At 37.0% G+C, this 26,251-nt stretch overlaps 1 protein-coding gene across 1 annotated transcript; it reads left to right on the top strand.

The window, feature by feature from the left end:
• The first annotated feature begins 203 nt into the window (after window positions 1–203).
• Window positions 204–22,105, top strand: thbs2a (thrombospondin 2a). Its single transcript, XM_052572850.1, has 24 exons — window positions 204–320; window positions 585–722; window positions 961–1,007; window positions 1,840–1,910; window positions 2,261–2,814; window positions 3,187–3,271; window positions 5,109–5,305; window positions 7,909–8,049; window positions 8,147–8,240; window positions 9,240–9,410; window positions 12,624–12,800; window positions 12,944–13,117; window positions 14,041–14,168; window positions 14,395–14,547; window positions 15,415–15,633; window positions 16,339–16,446; window positions 16,535–16,694; window positions 16,853–16,971; window positions 17,062–17,296; window positions 19,085–19,312; window positions 19,409–19,680; window positions 19,756–19,853; window positions 19,935–20,074; window positions 20,929–22,105. Exons 4-24 carry the CDS (start codon window positions 1,844–1,846, stop codon window positions 20,934–20,936), a joined length of 3,528 nt encoding a protein of 1,175 aa, XP_052428810.1. The 5' UTR covers window positions 204–320; window positions 585–722; window positions 961–1,007; window positions 1,840–1,843; the 3' UTR covers window positions 20,937–22,105.
• The last annotated feature ends 4,146 nt before the right edge of the window (window positions 22,106–26,251 follow it).

Below are 26,251 nucleotides of genomic sequence, written 5' to 3'. Positions count from 1 at the left end.
ATAGAGGAAACAGATTTCTCAAAGTAGCTTTCCTATTTTTTCACGCGTCGTGATCGCTCGAGCGGGGTTTGTTTTACGGGGAGGGTGAAATAGAAAATCCGGAGTGGATTCTAAACCGAGCGGTTACATAACACTGTGAGCGGCGAGGGAATCCATGTGGCTCCGCTCCACTCATATTTGCTGCTCCATAACAGATAGTCTGCGAGTTTCTTGGTTACAAACGAAACATTCTGTCATATTTTCGAACTTTTGAGAAAGGCTACAAACTAAAATGTTTTGTCATATTTTCTCACTGTTTTGTTGCCGAGACGAAATATAGGGTAAGTAATGTTTATTACGCAATGGGCCTACACAATACACAGTAAACTATTCCAAGCAATTAGGCTAGTCACTTTCATTAATTCTCAACCTGGAATAAGTTGCTGTGTTCTAGCTAAAACCGAAAATTCATCAATTTGGGTGGCCAGAAATGACAGTTGTTATTTGTAAATATTGTTTAATGTATATGAAACAAAGATTTCTTTTTTTTTTAACATTTTATAATAACTTGCACATATTTGACAGTGAGTGGTTGTTTTCTCGAGTCTCTACAGCATCTGTCGCATCTTGCGCGAGCATGTTTCTCTCCACATCTCTCAATGTTCCACCTCCCAGCGACTTTGGCTCGGAATTTGGGGGCGAAGACGTCACTGCAGGGGAGGACAGGAGGTTTCACTGCATTGGTAGGATACCGGCATGACATTGTAGGATGGGAAACATATAATTCATCCCCCTCAGCACGTCCAGGTTTATATCCGAACCTGAATGACATGGTTCGGACTGAACTGTATAAAGGGCATCACTCCAGTAGTTCTCAGGCCACTGAACTGAAACCCGGAGCTGTGTGGATGTTATAGACACTTTGGATTTTAGTATTTGTCCAGAAGAACTTTTTTTCTCAACTTTTTTTTTGTCTTGTAGGACAAATAGACTTTGTGCTGTTTCAGTTGGATTGCACATTACAACAGGTGAGTCTTGTTTATGTGAGAGCATTTTTATACGTTTTGACACCCAATACTTACATTTAAAGTTTCTCAATGAAAATAATGATTATTTTGTGTAGTTTGAAACTATGCTTGGAAGACTGTCACAAATGTCTTCATTTTGATAGACTGCTGCAGTTAAACACTTTTAAAAACCTATTACATCTGCACTCAGCAAGTGTTTATGATGTCATTTAATAAAAATGCATAAACCATTTTTAACTTGAAACTTTTTTAATGCCTAATTGCAGGTAAATGTCAGTTTGAAGCATATTGTATCTATTTATTCATATGAATTCACTTAATGGTGTGTTCATATTTACTTGTTAGTAAGTGTTATTAATGTATTTTTAAACATTTGTGAATTATAAATGAAAGTTCAGAATGTGAACTTTTACACAGCTGGTTTAAAAAGTCACATGACCACAGCTGTTTAATTAGCCTATACATGGTGCCCCTTTGAAAGATGATATCAAATCTCCTTAAAATGTTATATTTGAGATTCCTAAATTTGTTAAAGGGTCTTTTTTTATAACCTCTTACTAAGAATGGTCTGTAATGTAAAGCCAAAGAATGTAGAAACAGGAAAACCCAAAGCCCAAAGTGTTGTTACATTAAATATTTGATTTTATTTTCATAGTTTTTTTGCAATTTTTTTTTATTGGGTCTTATTGGCCAACTGAGCAATTCTTTTTTTACTCTATATAAAACATTTGTTAAAGGCATGCAATATGTTTCATTAGACTAAATTAGTATTTGGGAATAAATGGGTTAATAAGATTTTATGTTTTTATATAATTTTATGTGTAATTTACAGGAGTATGATACTCAGGAGAAATTTCTACTTGCTGCCTTTGCTGTTACTATGCATCAGAGCACTACCTCAAGGTAAATCCATGATCCATCTGTTCCTAAATTGTTTATAAATAAATAGGATTTAACATATTTTTTCTTTCTTGCTATTGAGGTTGACATATCTAATTCTGGAATTGAGATGTCCATATTATACAACTTGCCCATTATTCTCTGTGCCTCAAAGCACATCTGTGTTTGATTCATTAACAGAGTCTTTATGTGGTATACAATGCAAAACAGCTTTTAAATAGTTTTGATCTGAGATTATGTAATATTTTCTTGAAATTTTTAAAGGGCTTATATAATCATCACATAAAATCTATATTGTGTTCTCGCATAATCATCTGTGCTATGCTGAAATGCTTATGTTGGCTCATTCAAAGATGGGCATGTGGAAGATGAATCCGTCTTCGACCTTTTCAAAATCAGCAGCATCAGCAGAAAGACGATCGGTGCCAAGCTCTTCAAGGGCCACGACTGGGACTCGCCTGCATATCGCTTTATACGCTTTGATCACGTCCCTGCTGTAAGCACCCCGGCCCTCCATCAGATCCTAAAGCAGGTCCAGAACAATGAGGGCTTTGTGTTTGTGGCCTCCATACGACAGGACAAGGGCTCCAGGGGAACCCTGATTGGTCTGGAGGGCCCCAGTGGGAGCCGTCAGTTTGAGATTGTGTCCAATGGGCGAGCCAACACGTTGGATCTCCTTTACATGGTCAAGGGATCTCAGAATGTTGTGTCGTTTGAGGATGTGGACTTGTCTGATTCGCAGTGGAAGAACATTACGCTGTACATTCACGGAGAGAATGCTCACCTCTATGTAGGCTGTAGCCTCATTGACAGCGTGATCCTGGATGAGCCTTTCTATGAACATCTGCGGCCGGAGGGCAGTCAGATGTTTGTGGCCAAGGGATCTATCAGGGAAAACCACTTCAGGGTAAGAGCAGGTCTTCTTGATGAACATCATCTGAACTATATTCAATGCTTGTCATGGAATTCCTGGATAATGATTTTTCTGTGCTGTGAAATAGGGAAGATAATCCTTTTTCGAGTATTGATCAATTCTATACTGTTTTTTAAATAAGATTATATAAATATATAAAATAGAAAAAAAAAAAAAAAAATATATATATATATATATATATATATATATATATATATATATATATATATATATATATATATATATAATAGAAAGACAAAATATTATTAAAATTGTATTATATATGTTTTAATATATAAATGTGTATTTTTTGTTCTTGAGATTTGATATTATAATTGACTGGTAATAATCTCTGTCATTTTACAGGGTTTACTACAGAATGTACAGTTCATTTTTGACACACCAATAGAGGACATCCTAAGAAACAAAGGTTGTGTGATCGCCAAACCTGGTAAGAATTCTTTTAAACTTCTTAAACGTGAAACAAAGGTCGTGTAAAACCACAGAAAGTTCTTAAAGCATGTTCACTTTAAGAGACTGCTTTTATGACCTTTGGCGTATTAATGCTGGACTAGTGTTTTAAGGCTCCGATTAGGCTCACATAATGCTTGAACTTCTGAATGTTCTAGGTTTCAGAAGCTCTGCTGGATTTATTCTGTGCAGTTCATGATCAAATTTGTTTTAAGAGGGTTGGTATGTTTTCCGTTGGATTCAGTTTTCATTTTAAGCTTTTCTGGCTTTCACCTAAGTGGGTCACAAAATCTGCGAATCAGAGCTGTGGAAATTTCTGACCATATTACATCATGTTTACGGGAAATGCTCACGCTTGTGTAGTGGTATAAGGGTCAACCAGTTTGTACATGCCATAACGAGAATAAAGATTGTCATATTAATATGCATTGGCAGGGTGTTCTTTAAGAGAAGGTGGAAAAATGGAAGTACATACTCATAATTTTATGCACACACTGGTAAGATCACAAACTGAAAGCTTTGGTTTCCACCTAGGGCTCAACACTCAAGTGTTGAAACATTCACTTGCCCTTTGTAGATCAGAACTGCATTCCCAGTGACAATCTTACTTTTTTGATCCCGTATATCCTTTTTTAAACCTTGCAAACAGCTTTGGAATCATTTGGATTTATATGATGTATACTGTGTTCTTGCTGCAATTTCAATTTCAAATATTTTGCATCAGAATACGTTCTTTTGCCCCTACAAATAAAAAATAAAATTTATTTTTTAAATGTATATTATGATGGAAAATATTTTTTGTATTTTTTAAAGACTTTTGAGTCAATTATAAACTCATCCCTAGAGCTGACTGACTTTTGTGCTGAAATAAGTAATACATTTTAGACCATGACAAAACTAAGCCTTGTGTGAGATGTGAGGGAGTGAGTGTTTCTCTAGCACTGCTGCCACAGTTCTTTTTAATTGTAATTGAATAAGTATGCATAGGATATGTGCAGTCAAAAAGGCTTCCATTTCCATTGCCAACACGGATACATGCCAGCTGCTGAGCGTTGCTCATGCCAGTACAGACGTCTCTATAAACTCTCTAGTGCCCCAGTTTAGGAGTGCCACGTATTGCTAAATAAAAGTTAAAGTGAACTGCACAAAAGCCTGCCTAGAAAGTCGCTGAAACAGACACACTCATTTTCCCAGCGTTGACTGAAACCCCAAGAGATTTGAACGAGTTCAGCAGTCTCTAAAAAGCTGCTAACCCTGCATGAGTCTCAAAGGAACCTCTGGAGGTAACAACATGGCTCTTGATTTAGTGTCTCCTGTCCTACATTAATCTGGAGAAAATTTACGCAAATGACCCCAAAATGGCTGCAGATATCTAATGGGAGTTTTGGCATAATGGACAACATTCCTCTGCTGTTGCGTATCCCAAACCCCACCACCTTCCTCCTTTTCCAAGACTTGCTTTGAAAAATCACTATGTTTCTTTAAATGTTACTTCAGGGTAGCTTCTATGCATTTATTATACTTATGTCAGAAATATAGTGAGAGAATAATATATTCGAGTTTGTGGGTTGTGGAATATCATACATAATCCAAGCACCCTATAAAAACACAGATATAGCTGCTATATTTTGCTTCTTCATTGTAAAGGCTTATGGGGACACATTAATGTTGTATTTATTTGCATATATAATTTCCAATTAAATTCCTTTTACTACCTCTTTATTTTTAGGGACATTTCTGGTCATATCTGAAGAAAATATATATATATACAATTTAAACAAAGACATTTTTTGACTTTGCATTCTTTTCTCTCTCAGAGGAAGTTAACGTGGTTAATGAAAGTACAGAGACTGTGTCTGTTGGTACGGCCATCTCCACCAACTTCATTGGGCAGAAGGAAAAAATGGCATCGGATGTGTGCGAGCGCTCCTGTGAGGAAATCACCAACATGGTCCAGGAGCTCAAAGGTCTCCGTATTGTTGTGGGCAATCTCATCGATGGCTTGCAAAAAGTGGTAATTTTGTTTTACCTAATTAATGTGTTTCATCTGAAAGAGTATCTGAAACTGAGAAAGAACACAAAGTAAAATATTTTTGTCATGCAATTTCAATGAACAAGGGCTGAGGCTTTCAAGCATCAAGAAGGTCACAACAGCACCATAAAAACAGTCCATACGACTTGTACACTATAGTCCAAATCTTCTGAAGTCATACGAGAAAAACACCTTGAAAGCCTCAATTGTCATTCATTGTAACAGCATGGAAAAGAGTGACCATTAAATTTCTCTCTGTGCTCCATGGAGAAAAAAAAGTGAAGCAATTTGAGCGTACACTAGTATAAATACTAATGCTTCATTTATTCATTCAAAATGGAACGACATGCGAGTGAATACATTTTTTTTGTTGTTGTTGCTGAAATGTACACGTTATTTCATAAAGACCCAGTGTTTAGGTTGGTGGTCAATCTGTGATTAGGAGAGTTTTCTTACAGATTAAATATCTGACCATGCAAGCAAAAATTAGCTTAGTCTAAACAGAACCATTAAAGGAAAACAGGGCTAAAGAAGCAGTGGAAAACGTGAAGATGTGGGCTGGGGTTTTATGGTTTGTTTTAGAAGGAGATAGGAAGTGTGAATAGGAACCGAGTCGTGTCTGGCAGTGTTTAAACAGCCCCTTTATCCTCCACTGGGAGCTTCTCAGCGATGAGGGAGTCTGGGCATAATCTCTGGGAAATCCAGCCGCTGGATGCTGCGGGTCCCAGAGGCTCTTCCAGACCATGTGGTGTTCTGTTTCACAGCCTAACACTCATGACTGCTACCTATGCATTTTGTTCTTACTCACACATGCACAAATGAATGTATCAGCACAAACTGAATGTGGTTGTGTTTTTAGCGTGTGTTATTGTATGTACTTAGTGTGCTTCAGAAGTGAATAACCTTTCCCCCCTTTTGCATTCCTCTTGTAAGTTTTTTCCCTTCCCTCAATCTCTTGTTCTGTCTCTTTCCTCTTGCTCAACTCTTTACTTGTGGCCACAAATGCATGATAGTTTTTGCTAACACATCTCAGGACTGTTAAATTCTAATCTGGGTGTTCTTTTTCATTTATGCTTTAAAAAGAAAGAAAGTAAAACAGAAAATGGAAACTGGCAAAGATTAACCAATCAAAAATCTGAAAAGAGACTTTTTGCATTCAAACATTAAACAAATGAAAAATAAGATGATTTATGTTGCAAATATCAACATTACAAGCAAAAATCATAAGCATAAGACAAGTAACTTACATGTAGATCAAATGTTACATGAGGGGCCCTATCTTACACCCAGCGCAATTGACTTTGTACACCGACGCATGTGTCATTCCTATTTTGCACCCGCGCAAAGCGCGCTTTTCCCTCCACAGAAGCACGTCGCTAAACTAGTGAATGAACTTGCGCTCCCTGGGCGGTTCAGCGCAAAAAGCGCAATCCCTGGTGCTATTTTGCTGTTCCATTAAACAATTGCGCCACTGACCAGAAAAAACCTAGTCTAAAGTCAGTGGCGCGTTGCACGTTGTTCATTATGCTATTTTAAGGGCGCATGCTTGACCATAATGTATAGCGTGCACAACCCGCATACACTTTGCTCATGTAATCTACACAGATGCAAGTTATTTTTGCAAATCATAAATTTTACACAAAAAAAAAATATTAACACATGAGATGACGGAAATCATTGTGGTGTATTTTGGGTGGGTTTCTCCCATCCCCATACAACACAACTTCTCTGTCTTTCACTGCTCTTACAAGAACATCAGTATCCTCGGCTGTGAACCGCTCCTGGCGTGCGCCTGGTAAATACGCCATAATAATAGCAATCCATAATGGAGCTTGCGCACCTGCTTTTAAAGGGAATGTTGGATGACGCTCTGATTGGTTTATTTCACGTTACGCCCAAACCACACGTATAATGAAGCTACTTCAGACCAACCCACTTTAGATTTGCGCCGGGCGCAAGAGCCATTTATCCCACCGGGAAAATAGCAACAGCGCCGAGACCCGCCCACAAAGTTACTTGCGCTTCGCGCTTTGACACTTGCGTTTCAGATCGTTAAAATAGGGCCCGAGGACACTTTACTTCTGCTTGGTGGTCAACCAGAAATGTTAACTGGGGTATACAGAAATAAATGTAATTTAAGAGTATATTAAAATGATAAACAGTTAAATTGTAGTATAATATTTAACAGTATTTCTGTTTTTACTTTTTTTAACAAATAAATGCATACTTGGTGAGCATAAGAAACTCAAAAACTTGTTTTTAAAATCTTACTGAACCCAAGCATTTGAACGGTCGGACTTCTTCATCATTTTCCACGGGTTAACACTGGAAATCAACCAAAAGTGTTGCAATTTGATAGCAGAAATCCCAGGTCAAGAGGTCAGAATGAGAAAATCATCCCAGATTTCCTAGGGCAGAGCTTCCTGTTCCTTGGGAACATGGACATAAATCCCCTTCTATAGAAGTGTGCTCATTCCAGTTTCAGTTTAAATCACCTCTATTTATCTTCATGTGGAAGACATTGACAGAAGAATTGCCTCCTCTTGACCATTTGTCCATCTGTCTTGCTTGCGTCTGTTGGTTAGACTGAGGAGAACACTGTGATGAAGGAGGTGCTGGGGAACATGAAGAACATCAAAGACAAGCGCATGTGCTGGCAAGACGGCCGTCTCTTTGAGGATAAGGAGGACTGGGTTGTGGACAGCTGCACCAAGTGTACCTGTCAGGTAGGAAGAACTGTGACGTATGATGAATGGGAGAGAAAGAGCGAACGGCAGTCTGCTTTTGTTCTGACTCTTTATGTTTTATGACTTTATGTTGAAGGAATCAAAGATTGTATGCCATCAGATCACATGTCCTCCAGTATCCTGTGCCAGCCCTACTTTCCTAGATGGTGAATGCTGTCCAGTGTGTCTGCGTGAGTAACATTTCTGACACATTGCTAATATTCACTCTAATTTTCACATCATGTCTACAGGGTATGCACATACAATCTAGAGATGCGCTATCTGAAATAGAATTATTTTCTTTGCTAATATCATTTGTGAGAATTGTAATTTAAATACATGGATTTTACATCAAAGCCAACTTGGGATGCTTCTCATGTTAACCTTGTGTGGATTTTTTTTTTCATGCTAGTTTTTATACCAGTGGATTTCCCTGAAATTCATGTCTCGGGGCAGATGACAGATGCACAGATACATTTATTTTAAAAAGTACTTCTTTTATTTTGTTTTAAAAAGATTCTTCAAATGTCCTGTTCATTAAAGAATAATAAAAAACACTCCCAAGCACGGCCATTTTCAACTAATAATAATAAGCTAATCAGCATATTATTATGATTTATGGATAATGTGATGCTGAAGACTGGAGTAATGACAGCTAAAATTAAGCTTTGCCATTACAGAAATAAATAATTTTTTAAAGTGTATTCAAATAGAAAACCATTGTATTAAATAAATCCTTCACAATATTGCTGTTTTTACTGTAGTAAGTCAATGCAGCCTTGGTGAACATACTGTTTAAGGCTTTTTTAAAAACATGAAAAAAATCGAACTGACCCCAAACTTTTGAACGGAAGCTTATACAGGCCAGCTTCACAGAGAAACTTTTCCCTCGTTTTATGGTACAGAACTGTTATTGTTTTAAAACTGCTTATGTTTGCCAACCACACATTTTTATTATCCATGAATAACAAGCATTACTGTATGTTCCCATGCTCTGAAGTGGGTTGAGAAAGATGATGTCATGTATAACTTAAGCTCCAAAACATCAGAAGCAAAGAACAATGTTGCCTTTGCTTTTTAAATATACTATCAACAAGGAGCACCATAATGGGTGTGGTGGGGTTAGAATGAGGTGAATTGTGCCTAAAGTTAGCAGTGCTAAATGTGCTTATGCATTTATGTGTGTACAGCTAAAGACAGCGAAGATGGCTGGTCGCCTTGGTCCGAATGGACGGAGTGTACCGTTACATGTGGAACAGGCACCCAGCAAAGAGGCAGGTCATGTGATGCCACAAGTAACCCCTGCAGTGGCCCCTCCATTCAAACCCGCAGATGCAACTTGGGAAAATGCGACAGTCGTGGTGAGACAGCCAGTCTTTGTTATACTGTTATAAACTGCACACTTTCTTTCAACACCTGTTCTTTGGTCATATATAAACATTTTGGACACCATTTTCCTGTCTGTTTTGTCCATAAAGTCTAAAGCCTTGGAAGAAAACCAAATAACAGTGGTTTTAGTGGTATTGGATGAAATCCTGTTGCTCGTGGCATTAAGAAATGTGGTAGGTCACACTAAAACTGCAAGTGCACAGTTTGTTCTCTCGCTAATTTGTTTCAGGTGTATCAGCACATCATAGATAATTGTGATAATTAAAAGTAATGCACTCATCTGTAACATCTCCACAGAATAAAGAGTGAAAGAGTTTGTGTTCTAAACGAAGTAGAAAGAGAGATCTCAAATGCAGCCGTCACAATATCTAAACAGCTGTAAAAAAATAAAAAAAATTAATAAATAATGGAAATGGAAGAAAAAGAATCAGACTCACCAAGACTTTGGTACTCGGTTTGGTTCCAGCCAAAATCTCTAAATCTTTATGGGAAAAAATACTTATTTTGGCTGTTGTTTTGTACTTTTGAGCTTTTGAAGGAATAGTTAATCCAAAAATTTAAATTCTGTGATTTACTCATGTCGTTCCATACTTAAATGACTTATCCATGGAAGATAAATGAAGAATGTGCTGGTTGCTCTTTTAATGCAATTACAATGAGTGAGGTCTGATGCTTTTAAGTTTCAAAATTATGCAAAAGCACAATAAAAGTGTCACAAACAACGCTGAATGGCGCTAAAAGCACATTTAGTTTTATCTGAAACAGATGAATGTGAATCTGGAAACATATTATTTTGGTTGTTGAAAGTATCATAAGCAGTTTGGAAATGAACTACATGAAAATAAAGCTTTTTAAATCGATAATCCACACCTTTAATCATTATTTGTGTAAATAGGAAAAAAAAGTTGTTGATGTCCCACTGATGGTCATTTCAGCTGGAAACTCCAGTGATTTGCATGTATAGGTACATTTTTGTTGTTTTGCAAAAATGTAACCTAACCACATTTACGACCTTTTGTTGGGCACAAAAGTACAGTAGTTAAACAATTCGTACATAATATTGGAAGTTTTCTAAAAACCATTAAATGTCTTTATATAAGGGTTTGAAAACACTTTAAATATATGCATAAATGGTATGGATCTCTTTCATGATGCTTGTCTATGGTGCTTTTTGCCCTTTATAAAGTCGAAAATGGAAAAGAGCAACCTGTACAATTTGACAAGTTTTTTCCTTTTATGTTCTTCAGAAGTAAATTCATATGGGTTTGGAACAGCACAAGATAATACTGAGAGAATTTTCATTTTTGGGTCAACTAATCCTTTAAAGTGGGTCAACCAAAAATCACAGCAGCTATAATAACCGCAGAAAGTCCTGCCAACCATTCGCATTGGCAGTAGACTGAACGACACTCAAGTGGTAAGCTGTAATTCTACTATAGCTAGCACCCACTTACCTAAATTTCATCAAATTAGTTGTTACTACTAATTGAATGTTACATCACTCAGCTGATGTTCGTTAGACAAACTGTGATTTTAAGCCATTCCATTCCTGACCTGATTTTCTGGCAGTTGGATAATTCTGTAACAACATGGGTGTTTTCTTTCATCATCTGTTGTAAATATTTATGGAGCGTGTACTAATAGATAAACTCCTTTCCATCAGCTAGGGAACGAACTGGTATTCATCGCTTATGCTCAGTGAGGTTTTAACGAGCGGCATATGGCTCTTTGTGGTGTACCAATGCCAAACTGCTAAACTCTGGCTTACGGCAGACTCAATATTTTTTTTTAACTGAAAAATGTTGCCAGCTGGTATCTTGGGTAGCAATAGACAAGCTGGCCTTTGTAGCAATTACCACTCAACAATAACCATAAGTATTCATATGTTAAGATTTTTTAGCTTTATATATAAAATCACAGTCTTTCTCTTCCTCATGTTGTCAGTCTGTATGCTCATACCCATGTGGTCGTGGGAACAGAATACAGCTGACGGTGTGTGAAGAGGCGCACTTAATGCCCATTGTGTCACAACTGGCCAGAATATTGAGTCCCAAAGAGACGATAAGGCGATGGGTCCAGAATTATGGGCCAGGTGGTCATCGCTTCATCAAGTTTATTGGCAGTCCCGCCCTATGTCATTCCAGGACCTCATGCCTCTGGACTTACTAATATAAATGAAAGATCTAATTTTTTGTCTGGGTTTGTTTGCTTCTTAAACGCTGCCTTCAAGTAATGTTAGAATGATCATATTTATGAGATGATTGCGCATAAACACCTCCACAATTTTGTTTTAGCCCCAACTTTCCATTGGCAGTTTGGTTTCAGTCATGGTTAAGTTGTACTTGTGAATATTACAGTACTTCTGTGCTGTTGATAAATCTTGCTGGAAAATACAAAAATTATCTTAATTTCATAAGCATTCTTTTTTTATAAAATTTATAATAGGCTATTTTCTTTCCTGTTTTTAACCCCCCTCATCAGAACGTTCTGTTTGAATAGCTGTGGTGGATTGGAGACACCCACTGCTATGATTGGCTAACAGTTGTTTATGTTTAACAGTCTACATCCTTCACAGATGGATGGGGATGGATCTTCAATAAAAGTTCTTACACTCTTTACTAATGTTGGGATCAGACAGAATGCAAGGCAAATACTACGTTCTTCCACTTCTTGGCACTGCACAGCATCTAGTCGTCTTCGAAAAATCTTTAGCTTTTTATTTCTGAGTAGACCTGCGTTTGCACGTTATTTACACTACATGCACAAGTCAGTGGGTGGGGCTAAACAGGCAGTGATGTAGAAGCAGGAGTTGATCTTCCTCTGCGGTGGCGGTGTTTAGCCACACTATTACATCATAAAGTGGTAAATTCCACAAATCTGTTGTTTTGGCAGGCTGGCTTTAATATAAGCTGTTTATAGACTAACGAGAAAGGTTTGAGTTCTGAAAATTACAGGAGGTTTTTATAGTACAATGACCTCTTATAAGTCAAAAGATCAGGGAGATTTTGGCTTCTCAATTCATGACCCCATTTGACTTTGCCAAATCTTTAAAAAAGTTTACTTGGACGCACATCATTTCGTAATTATGACTTCCAAACTCAAGAGCAGGGTATTCCACAAGCACTCAAAGGCAGCATGTATCATTGTTTTTGATAACCATGCCAGTTCTCTGCCTTTCATTATAGTCCGTCAAGATGGTGGTTGGAGTTTGTGGTCACCCTGGTCGTCATGCTCTGTGACGTGTGGAGAGGGACAGATCACGCGAATTCGCCACTGTAACTCCCCTGTTCCTCAGCTGGGAGGAAAGGACTGTGAGGGCAGTGGGAGAGAGACTAAAAAATGTGAAGCTAAACCCTGTCCAAGTGAGTACTGGGAGCCTTGCACTTCTTATTCATGTATAAAACTTAGCCAGTTTGCATAATGTGCTCTTGGATTAAATGATTTAAATGGATAATTTGACTCTGTTTTATATTCAGATTTTTACTGTATTCTCTTTGCCTTGTAGTTGATGGAGCCTGGGGCCCATGGTCTCCTTGGGCGATCTGCTCCGCCACCTGTGGGGGAGGAACAAGGACACGGACACATGTGTGTAACAGCCCTCATCCGCAGTATGGTGGCAAGAAATGCCCAGGGGAGTCCAAGGATACTGATTCCTGCAACAAGCAGGACTGTCCTGTTGGTATGTTACCTTGCAATATTTTTATTTATTTCTCACTCTACACATAGTCTTACTCATAGACTATGTTTGGCTATAAACTGTATCTATGGGACTATAATGTGGATTTACCTGTGCTCTTGTCCCCAAATCTGAGCCAATATTAAACCTTCTGCATCAGCTCAGTCTGCTCACAATAAAAGCTGTTTTTTACTTAGAGGTCTATTTTTACGCTGCCTTTAAACCATGTTAAATTATGATAAAGCGGGAAGGTGAATTAGCATCTGATTGGGAGTTAAGAGGAAAAATTAAAAGGCAAGGTGATACACTACTGTTCAAAAGTCTGGGATCAGTAATTTTTTTTTCAAAGAAATTAATACTTGTATTCAGCAAAATGTTACAAAAAGACTATATATTTTTTTATTCATCACAAAAAAATCAGAAAATCATCAAATTTATCAAAAATGCTCAAAAAGCATCATGGTTTTAATAAAAAATGTAAGCGGCACTACAACACTGACACTAATATGAAATGTTTCTTGAGCACCAAAGGCAGCATATTAGAATGATTTCTGAAGGATAATGTGACAATGAAGACTGGAGTAATGGCAATAAAAATTCAGCTTTGCCATCTCAGAAACAAGTTACATTTTAACACATTAAAATAAAATAATACTTATTTTAAAATGCAATAATTTTTCACAATATTATTGCTCTTGCTGCATTTTTGATCAAATAAATGAAGCGTTAGATAGCATAAGAAGCTTTTTTCAAAAACCTTTGAACGGTTGCATACATGAAATACATGAAATTAATATTATCAATGGGCTCTGTTATTTAAAGACCACTTTGGATAATGTCTCTAGTTTCATTCTGAGATTTATGAAATGCATATTAATTTCATGAGTAAACTCAAAGCCTCTCCCTTTTATTCCCTGCTTCCTCAGATGGTTGTCTATCTAACCCATGCTTCGGGGGTGTTGACTGCACTGGCTCCGCTGACGGCTCGTGGGAGTGCGGGCCCTGCCCTGTCGGTTTCCGTGGCAATGGAACATTCTGTGAGGATGTGAATGAGGTACAAAAGGAAAAGAGCTGAAGCTGCGAAAAGTATAATGTAGTTAGGGCTGTGTGACAAGCAATCGTTCAACTGCATTACTCACAATTTAACCGGGAAAACATAGCCAAACAAAAATGTTCCTCCAGCCCTTGCTCCACTGATCCACTGATTTGAATGCAATGAATGTGAACATTATTGAAAAATGTTTTTTCAAACATCTCTGTTTGCTTCTTCTGTCCTATAGTGTGACATGGTGCCTGATCTTTGTTTTAAAAGTGGTGAATCCCAGCGCTGTGTCAACACAGACCCAGGATTCCACTGCTTGCCTTGCCCTCCTCGATACAAAGGCAATCAGCCCTTTGGAATGGGAGTGGAGGCTGCCAAGCTAAATAAGCAGGTTAGTTATGCAGTCTATGGACAGATTGGATCAATTATTGCATATGTATATACAGTAAATGTGTTATTGCACAAGTATATAAATGTTTCTTTAGCCTCAACAGCAGGCCTACGTGCAGCCCACAGTCTGTTTGCTGACCGTCTGACGCACATTATACACAAAACTGAAAGTGCAAGTTCAAACGTGATGTATTCCATTTGTTTTATGAGTTATATGTTAAATAATCCATACTTTACTATTATTTTGGAATTAGCTATTGTATGTCTAAACAAAATTGTCAGTAAGGTGGTCTCTTCTCGTCTAATCGAACAGTTCTTTCCCAGAAATGACTGTGGACCATGCATTATTTTGTTTGTATTTATGCTAAAGTTGTGGAACTTTTGCCCAGAGTTGCTCAAGAGTGGTACTCTTGGATAGATCTTCTAAATGAAAAAAATATTTTGGGCCCATAAAGGTGGCCAAGCATATGGATCTTGCTCTAGTTCTTCCATTCCTCTCGGGTGAATACATTTTGCAGATTTCTTGGAAAGCTGACTCATTTTTGTCCAAAAGTTTCATAACGTCCACAACTAATAGATTTGTCACCAAGCTCCAGCTTGCATTGCTTTGATCCAACGCCCAAGAGTAGTAAATTGACAAAGGGCTGAAAGGAATTGTCTCGCATTTTATTGATGCGATCCAAAAGCTTTCCTTATAAACTGCCCAGTTGTGCACAGCTGAAACCAACAATATAGTAGGAAATGATCAATAGAAAGTATTTTAAGGGCCTCACAACATAATTCCCAGTTGTCTCCTGAGGCTATGAACCAGTTTGTTCACCTTAATTGGACTGCTGTTGAGCATCGCTGATGTCTGTTTATTTTTCAGGTATGCGAGCAAGAAAACCCCTGCAAAGAAAAGACTCACAACTGCCACAGGTCCGCTGAGTGTATCTACCTCGGCCACTTCACTGACCCCATGTTTAAATGTGAGTGTAAGATCGGCTATGCTGGGGACGGCCTTATCTGCGGCGAGGACTCTGACCTTGATGGCTGGCCCAATCAGAACCTGGTGTGTGGAGCCAACCAATCCTATCACTGCAAAAAGGTAACAGAGTTATTGTATTTTCTGTGGCTATAAGATAATTGACTAAACATGTGACCAATTAGGCCTAACTGCTAAAGTTTCTGAAAATAATATAATTTTTCAAAGACGTCACTCATGCTCACCATAGCTGCATTTATTTGTTCAGAAAAACAGTAAAAACAATAATATTATTACACTTTAGAATAGCTGTTTTGTATTTTAATATACTTTAAAATATACATTTTCCTGTGATGGCAAAGCTGAAATTTCAGCAGCCGGTCGGTGTCACACGATCCTTCAGAAATCATTCTAATATGCTGCTTTGGTGTTTAACAAACATTTATTTTTATTATCAGTGTCGAAAAGGTTGTTACTGAATGTTTTTTCGTGGAGACCATATTGCATTAAGTTCCAAGATTCTTTAATGAATAGAAAGTTTTTCAATATAAATCATTATCAATTTCTTTACTGTCGCTTTCAATCAGTTTTATGCTCCCTTGCTAAATAAAAGTATTAATTTCTTTTAAAAAATCTTACTTGTTGCAAACTTTGAACGTCAGAGTATAATTGAACATTGAATCCCTAAATTAATTCATCTAGAAGTGTATTTAGAATATTCTACTTAATTCATAGACAGGAAAACTAATCATTTTTAACACATTAAGTACTAGTAAATGTAAATTTTCCCAACGAAGGAAATTAATATTTTTTCCTTTTATCGTGCAGGACAATTGTCCCAACCTTCCAAACTCAGGCCAAGAAGACTTCGATAAAGACGGTCAAGGAGACGCCTGTGACAAAGACGATGATAATGATGGAATAATGGATGAGGCGGTAGGAAGACTTCTTAATCATATAGTAATAAAAATGAGTCATGTTTTGTTTTTATGTAAACTAAGCTTGTTTTTCTCCTGTGCACCAGGACAACTGTCCTCTGCTGTACAATCCGAGGCAATTTGACTACGATAAAGATCTTGTGGGTGACCGTTGTGATAACTGTCCATATGAGCACAACCCCGCTCAGATCGACACAGACGGTAATGGCGAGGGAGATGCCTGCTCTGTAGACATTGATGGAGATGGTGAGAAACTACCACATACATTCCAACAATTACTACGTCAACAAAACTTAACAAGCTTGGGACTCTGTAACGGCCGGGTTTAAACCCAAGTGCATTTTTGAAAGTAAATGTATAATTTGTTGTATTTCCAGATGTTTAACAGTTTGCTTGTGTTGCAGGGGTTCTGAATGAGCATGATAACTGCCCCTATATGTACAATACTGACCAGAAGGACACCGATATGGATGGAGTGGGAGACCAGTGTGATAACTGTCCTCTGCTGCACAACCCTGAACAGGTACAACAGGCTCTATCTCAACTCTTTCCAGTAAACACAAGGAGGAATGCTTTGCAGAAGTTTAACAAAGTCATTTGCATGTTTTAACAGACTGACTCCGATAATGACCGAGTTGGTGACGAGTGCGACAACAATCAGGACATTGATGAGGACGGCCACCAGAACAGCCTGGATAATTGTCCCTACATTCCCAATGCCAACCAGGCCGACCATGACAAAGATGGGAAAGGAGATGCTTGTGATTTTGATGATGATAATGACGGAATCCCTGATGACAAGGACAACTGCAGACTGGTGCCAAACAAAGATCAACTGGACTCTGATGGTGAGTGAATCTATTGCTTAAAATACCTAGAAGTGTTTTTCTGAGTTTCTACTGACTGTAAGAAGAAAGGTTGGCAAACGGATGCACACACTGTAACAGTTCTAGAAATGCTGAGACTTAATTTCTGGCTAGAAATGCAACAGTGTCAGAAATGTGACATTTCTTTACTTAAAAGACGACTGTAAAATGGTAATTTATCTGCATGGCTAACTTTACAAAACTGTAAAGGAGTCAGAGCCAGTCCTCTTTAATCTATTCATTTTTGTCCAAGTCTTTTTTGGCCACATTTTTCCCTTTTGCATCCTTTGAGATTTAGACATATTTACAACTGGAAAATTTCCTTAAATGTAGCCAGGGTCAAGGAAAATGATGTCACACTCTCACCGCTTGCATGTGGTTGCGTGCGGCACTGTGCTGCATTTAGTTAAGGCTACCTTAGTTTTTGTGTTGGTGGGAAAATGGAAACAGGTTACAGTTGGAGGTCGAAGCTGTCAGGTGCTAGCTTACTTCTCACACCTCATTATATTTTGTTTATTTGATAGTGTCGAAGATTGTTCCAAAGAGAGAAAGTCAACTACTGTAAAAACAGACACATTAGCAAAGAGCTGGCATCTGTGCAAAAGCCTGCTTGACTTTTCCCTTTTATTTGAGTGCTAAAGTCTGGATTTAATAGATTTCACTTTTGAAGCCAGTCATATGTTAATGTACATGACATGAAAAGACAGCTGAGATGGCTTTGTGCTTAAAGAGGAGAGCTGGGATACCAGATGAAACTTTCGGCTCCTTTTTTGTTACAGTATTTCTCCTTTTGGTGTAGCAATTTTATTACACACAATACTCAAAAATATAGTAAAATATGATAGATTTTTAGTTAATTTATATCAATCTTCAGATTATTTACTAATAAATATTATAAAAATGAATTATTCAAATAAATAAAAACCTGTAAAAATTAATAAAGAAAAATTTAATATATGTGACCCTGGACACCAAAAACCAGTCTTATGTGCACATTTTCAAAATTGTGATTTATATGTCATCTGAAACCTGAATAAATAAGCTTTCCATTGATGTATGGTTTGTTAGGATATTTGACCGATATACAACTATTTGAAAATCTGGAATCTGAGGGTGCAAAAAAATCTAAATATTCAGAAAATTGTCTTTAAAGTTGTCCAAATGAAGTTCTTAGCAATGCATATTACTTATCAGAAATTAAGTTTTATTATATTTATGGTAGGGAATTTACAAAATATCTTCATGGAACTTGATCTTTACTTAATATCCTAATAATTTTGGGCATAAAAGAAATATGCCCTTACAATATATTTTTGGCTAATGCTACAAATAAACCCCAGTGGTCCAGGGTCACATATTATATGACACGTAATAATATTCTGTAGTAAAATATAAAACATTTTAGTTAATTTATATGAATATTAAAATTCATTAAAAATCTAAATTAATAATATAATCATACATTTTAATTAAAATAAATAAGTAATTATTAACCAATATATAATGTAATATAATCACACTGAAAAATGTGGGCAGGATTATTATAAATAATAATAATAATATTCATAACTGGCTAATTGTTGCTGTTTTTATTTTATTTATTTTTTTGAATATGTATAATTTACATTTTTATATATCTAAATATGAATATAAATGAAGCATGTATTGTATTGTGTATGTGTATATATTTTTGGTTGTAAGGATGGCAGATTTAACCACTTTAACAGATCTACAAATATGAATGCTGAACTAATCTAACTTTATCTACAGGGGATGGAAGAGGCGATGTTTGCAGAGATGATTTTGACAATGACAACATTCCAGACATTTTGGATGTGTGCCCTGAGAACGACGCCATCGGTAACACTGACTTCCGGAAGTTCCAAATGGTGCATTTGGACCCCAAAGGAACTACACAAATTGATCCCAACTGGGTGGTCAGACATCAGGGCAAAGAGTTGGTTCAGACGGCCAATTCTGACCCCGGTATCGCAGTGGGTGAGTATGTGAGCTGTCAGAGAAGCCGCTCTGGTCATGATTTTTAATTCAAGTTTGATGTCTTGATGAGACTTCAACGTTTTCATTGCTCGTCAGGTTTCGATGAGTTCAACGCCGTGGATTTCAGTGGCACTTTCTACGTCAACACTGACAGAGATGACGATTACGCTGGGTTTGTGTTTGGATATCAGTCCAGCAGTCGATTTTATGTGGTAATGTGGAAGCAGATAACTCAGACGTACTGGGAAGTTAATCCTTCAAAAGCTTTTGGCATCGCTGGTGTTTCTCTGAAAGTGGTCAACTCTACCACGGGCACAGGGGAGCACATGCGGAACGCCCTCTGGCACACCGGTGACACTCCTGGACAGGTGAGGCTGACTGCTCAGCAAATATGACATCTGTTAGCATTCACGATAAGCTAATTGCTGCATGTGGTCTGGTAGGTCCGCACACTGTGGCACGACCCTAAGAATATCGGCTGGAAGGATTACACTGCGTACAGGTGGCATCTCATCCACAGACCCAAGACAGGATTCATCAGGTGATTAACAGGAAGGCCTTTTACTGCCACGTAGTCTTGTCAAGTGTGTAGAGTTAACAGATCTATGGTCCTTTTCTCCAGAGTTGTGGTTTATGAGGGGAAACAGATCATGGCAGACTCGGGGCCGGTTTATGATAAAACCTTTGCAGGAGGGAGATTAGGACTGTTCGTGTTTTCCCAAGAACTGGTTTACTTCTCTGATCTCAAGTACGAGTGTCGAGGTGAGCAGTTTGTCATAACAGAATCTGTCCATTTATTAAAATGACACATTTATCTCTGTATAAACAATTTTATATATTATATACTAATCTCAGTGTTTATAATTTTAGTGCTTGTTAAATAAATGTAAATATTAATATAAATTAGGTAAAAATACAATATTACATAATATTGCAGTAATTAATGATAAATATAATATTAAAGTTTTATTATAATTCATGTGCATATTTTTTTTTGTTTTATACCTTATTTTTTTTTCATGTACCGTATTTTTCGGACTATAAGTCGCACCTGAGTATAAGTCGCATCAGTCCAAAAATACGTCATGATGAGGAAAAAAAACATATATTATAAGTCGCACTGGACTATAAGTTGCATTTATTTAGGACCAAGAACCAAGAGAAAGCATTACCGTCTATAGCCGCTAGGAGGGCGCTCTATGCTGCTCAGTGTAGGCTACAGGAGCAATGAGCAGCATAGAGCGCCCTCTTGCTGCTGTAGACGGTAATGTTTTCTCTTGGTTCATGTCTCTTAGTTCATTTCTGAAGGTTCATGTCAAATTAATTTTGATAAATAAGTCGCACCTGACTATAAGTCACAGGATCAACCAAACTATGAAAAAAAAGTGCGACCTATAGTCCGGAAAATACAGTATGTACTTTTATAATAGATGTATTTGAGATTACTTATTTAGTAGAAAAAGAAATGGGAATTAGTTTTATTTTTAGTATTCAAGACATTTTGAGTTGTATTATTATTGTTGTTGTTGTTTAAATATTACATAGCAAAACACACGAGCACAGCCAAAACGTTCATTTGTTACAAGTCAGTTAACCACTTTTTTTCTGCTTTTTAGATAACTGAGAAAAAGAAGAAATGACTCCCTTCAAAAGCTATAGCACAACAACACATTTTCACTCTCTGACAAAACACAAAAGACTTTGGTGGACTACAAAAAGGAAACAGGCCCCAGACCTCCTCCTGAGGAGAGAGAATTAACTTAAATCACAAGCACATTTATGGGGATTTTTCTTATCAATTTTTCTATGTCCTCGAGTCAGAATTTTTTAACAAGTTTTGGTAACGTTAATTGATCATTAAATGTGGCATTTCTTTACAAAATGAAACACGATCTAGATGAAAAGCAATCACAAAACTTCATCCTCTGACATCTTTATCACCAACTGCTTTACTTGCACAAGATTTTTGTACTTCCTGTGTATTGTTACAATGTGGCGAATATGTTGTTGTAATGAAGACATCTTTTTCTACAACCCTCGATTCTAACAGGGGCTTTGGGTTTGATCAACATAGAAATGTTTTAGAGACCTTTGAGATGAAGATGTTTATATTAAGACTGTATCATAATTACTTGTGTAAAGTATTTATATGACTTTTGCAATTCAGTATCAAGTTATGTCTGTTTTTTTTTTTTTTTTTTGCGCAATGCTTTCAGAACCTAACATTGTAAATACTAATTTATTTGTTTACACTGACAAAATTTTACTATTGCAAAAATAAAGAGTAAAAAAAAAAGTACATTTTTATTGCTGTGCTTCTAGAAATCCGTAATGCAATTTCATACCTATGTAATTTTTTTACTTGATGGAAGTGTTTTTCAAATGTGAGAATTTTGAGAGTTTTTGTCCTGTGATGCCACACTGCATTTGTTACATTTAACACAGATTTGCTGGTCTTGAACCACTTTTTCCATTTAGTTTCTTATGTTTTGTCTGTTTACTAAAGAAACTGCCATGGAGAACACAAGATGTATTTTGTATCAGAGAAACAAAGACTCTCATACACAAGAGATTGTCATTCATCGTCCAGATTTTTTGAGCCTGAACATTCATCTGTTTTGTCTTTCTTTTGCTTGTAAAATGATTTTATTTTCATAACCATTTTCTATATTTTGTAAAAAGTGCAATGCCTTGGATTTTTATGCCACATCCCCAGAAAACCTTGTAAAGTTTTCTAATATTATTATTCTCACGGTTGTCACACGTTTTTCTTTAATAAAAGGTTTAGACAAAGTTTTTCATTTGGACTGGTGTTTCTGAGATACTATAATGGGATGTATGACTGTTTTAAAAGATGTCTATCAGATTGTTTACGTGGCTTCCTTAAATCCTGCATCATGTCTTTCCTTCAATAAAACACTGTTTGATCTGTTCATGCACAAGAGACCTAAAAGTACCGTACTGGAATATGGGCCTAAATTCACCCAACAAGTTTTAAGTGGCAGGTGACAAACGGAAATCTTCAACAATGTTCCAGTGAGACCCAAAGTCTCCAAACAAACAGCACTGTTGTGCAAACATCCCACAATAGCATATGAGAACCTTGTTGAAAATGTTTAATTTGCAATGAAATGACAAAAGCCAGGCATTGACCAGCTACATCCTTTTCCATGGATTCTATTAGTTGCATGAGCTAGCCATTTGTAAACCTCATCACAAATTTTGATCCCTTCTGCTTACAGGTTCCAAGTCTTTTGTGATCTCCAGCAGGCACACTGTTAAAGTCTGCTTCAAAACACAAAACTGACATTTGGGACTTGCAGCTGCTTTAGAGTCGAAGCCAAGATACCATTGATATCTTGTAAATGCGGTTAGACCAAAGAGACATAAATAAGGGCATTTTAACAAGCCAGCAACACTAGCTTTAAGAGACAAACAACTTAAAAGACTACTGTCATTCCCAACTACTGCTGTTAAAACCAAATGAAGAGGCACCAGGCCAGTCCTCAAAAGTTAAAGTCTTTTACAGTACCTGGGTTTCCTCATGGACCTCAAGTGAGACATTACCAGGTTCTTTTCCAGAAACAACTGTTCTTTTACAAAACAACTTCCAGCATATGGTAGAAATTAACACTTGTGTTTTAAATCTTCCTCTTGCACACGTTTCACACGTTCGGTTCTATAATCCTAAACTGTCTCATTCGGTTTGCAGCCTTGTTAATGTGTTTAGCACTACATACAGTAAAATACAGTGGAAGACCTGCACCATATGTTGCTTTCTTTGAGCAATAATCCACACGTGGGCCTCATTTGGTAAATATTAAGGTAAATTCTTCTTAAATGGGCCTGACTGTGAATTTTCTCCGTGAGTGACATTAAAGTTAGCAAGTGCTGTCAACCAAATAGTATAAAAGTTAAACAGTGTGGCCGAGCAGCCCAGGCACACATAACTTACAGCATGGAAACAGAAAGAATGGAATGATTACAAGGTCCTGCAAGGGCACAGATACAGCTAGATGAAGAATATTGCATGGTAGGCAGTCTGCAATCCTTCATTTCGATTGGTCAATAGCAGATGTCAGATTCTAATATTATAATATTCATAATATATATTCATTACATCACGTCTTTCGTATCATATCGCACGTTTATTTTTCACAAATATACTGCCACCATGCGTATCGGTTATCAGTTGCAGACGTCTTCAATGATAATATTATATTGCCATTATATTGTTGCAATGTTCGTCTTGTTTCTATGAGGATTATTTTGTACATGCAATGGACTGTTTGGAACATTAAGGTAATATACAGAACAATTCTTCAGGTCCTGCACATTTGGTTTTAAGAGAGCATATTCAACCCTTTAAACCCCATTACTCTATGATTTTGAGATCAATCTTTTCACACTAAGAACAATGATCTCATACACAACCATTAAAGATGGTGAAAACTTTCACAGTTTTAACTATTTTGTTAAAATATCATATTCTTTCATTTAGAACTGCACTTCAGATTTTTTTGTGTGTGCTTGTTTGGCAAATAGCCAAGTATTAAAACTAAACTATCCCTTACATACTTTATATGAGCTATTATTTGAATATAAAGATGAGATGGATGGTTGTGTCTGATAGCCAATTATAGCTGTGATTAATTTTTCACAGCCAATGTCTTATTGGCTCTGGATCTGTTTTGTAAGCCTGCACTCTCTCTTGCATGGCTGTCATTAAATACTGCTGTCAGATGATGTATTCACACTTCTGCTCCCCCTTGGCACATGTCTCCCTTGCTATGGAGGTGTATGAAAAGTTAAGATACAGGCCTGTGCTGATTTGCAGGAGAGAAAAAAAAAACACTCCATTGTGCTACCACTGAAGTATAATGCCATAGAAACCATTTTGATATGATGTCAGCCAAGTTCTTCAGCTACGTCGTTACAGAAAAGGGGCATTTCATTATGACTTTCAACAGGATGGTTGAATGTTGTGTTCATGCTTGACATTGCTGGTTGAGTTTCAGTTTACCTTCAGAAATATTTGCTTGTCTGGTTGCAGGGTTCAGAGAGCTGCACAAACAGCAAAGGTCATAATGGCAAGGGTGTTTCTTAGCGTTCTGGAGAATCACACGTGAATGTAAAAACATTAAGTAGTTTCCATTAGACCAGGTTGGAAGGTCAGTATCCTGGAAGACAAGTAAAAGGTCTTTGAGCTCCTAACATAAACCAGCAGCTTTATTGCACAGACACTTGTGACTGCTTGAGTTAACAGCTGAAAGCTCTGCCGTAGCTTCTCGGTAACATAAAACGTAAGAGTTTATCTTTGACATTCAGGTTTGTACATGGGCTCAGGGTGCTAAAATGTCTTGTACTGACTCCACTCACCCGTTGACATTATCAGGTTCACAACGAGTACAGCCCAGTTACAATTATAATAATGAATCAATGAATAGCGGGTCATGCTCTGTGGAAAGAACAGAACTCCACAGATGTTCATAAATTAATAATCCAAAGGCGTGGCATGCCAAATCCCTAGTTTTTCCAGAACTTAATGATTCTCCAACTGCTGAGGGTGTGTGCCTTTACAGCACAGAAGCCAGACCTCCCACTGCGCCTAAACCACAGTTTTATATATGGCCTGCTGCTAGACACAATTTCCAGAGTTCCCCCACTGTTTGCTGTTGCCATTTAAGCATTAAATATCTTTTATACTCTTATCGCTAATGGGTGATGGTTGGTTCACTTTATAATACAAGCTGAATCAATCCACTGTCTGAAGAACAGACAGACAGTGAGTAAATTAGGCCTGAATTTTAATTTTGGGGTGAACTATACCAATTCTCTGAACTATAGCACACTAGTTCAGAGGACAGTGAATAAAGAACATCAGTGGTTGCAGATGGATGAATGAAGCAAAACTGTACTCGTGTACAGCTTACGAGGGAAATAAGTATTCAATTGCCTGAATATGTTACAGAAGCAAGTATATCATCTGTATAATGGCGACCTCTACTGGAACACTAAATAGGTTACTGTGTTACAAAAAAAAAAAAAGGAAAATACAATATAGATGTAATTTAAATAGAATATATATAGAATATAATACTTAAAATAACAATATAGCCTACTTATCTTAACAATTGTATTAAAATAAGCACATTTTATTAACACTAATTAATAATAATAAGAATACTTCGATTTTTTTCCTGTTAGAATAAATTTAATAAAAATGGACATAATGCGGTTTTTGTCAACTTTTTGGAACAGGAGACTTTTCACAGTTCAGCATGTCATTCCTCTTGAGTGTCTTTGTGATGAAAACAAATACAAAGAATTTTATAGCTACTGTAGATCTAAATGCAGAGCCCATCACATGCGCAAGGGTCATATGCCCTGCTATAAACCTGCTGACCTTTTGAGGATGCTTTTAGAGACCCTCTTGTTTACAGATCTCATGGACTGAGCTCTTGAGTAATCACACTTTGGTGCAGATGTCACTAAATATATCTGATCATAATGGCTGCGCAATCGTGACAGAGGAATATAGGCTCCTGCTTACTAACAACATGGCTAACTGGCCGACACAGAATCATAAATAGATTTCCCAGCAAAATTAATATGATTTCTTGTCTAGTATTAGAGGTGTCAAGTGTACGATGTATCTATTCGAATAATTTAGAGGATAATTTACGAGTCCCAATATGGTAAGGGTTTGAGGTCCAGGTCTCATCAGCATACCGTCATTAATATTCATGAGCTCAGAATTCCCATAGGAAGGTAAAGATTTCAGTATAACCTTTATTAAGTTTCATACGAGTCATTTGAGTCATTCTTTTAGGGGGTTCATACCACAACATTCCATTCGAATATCACATTGTTTTATGCAAAACAAACAGGTTGGAATCTGTGTTAAAATATTTTTATTATTATGATTATTATAATTAA

This window comes from Carassius gibelio, chromosome B13 (assembly GCF_023724105.1).
Source record: "Carassius gibelio isolate Cgi1373 ecotype wild population from Czech Republic chromosome B13, carGib1.2-hapl.c, whole genome shotgun sequence".
Classification (NCBI taxonomy): domain Eukaryota; kingdom Metazoa; phylum Chordata; class Actinopteri; order Cypriniformes; family Cyprinidae; genus Carassius; species Carassius gibelio.
Note: the sequence above shows the minus strand (reverse complement) of the source record. Positions and strands in the feature narration are given on the sequence as shown.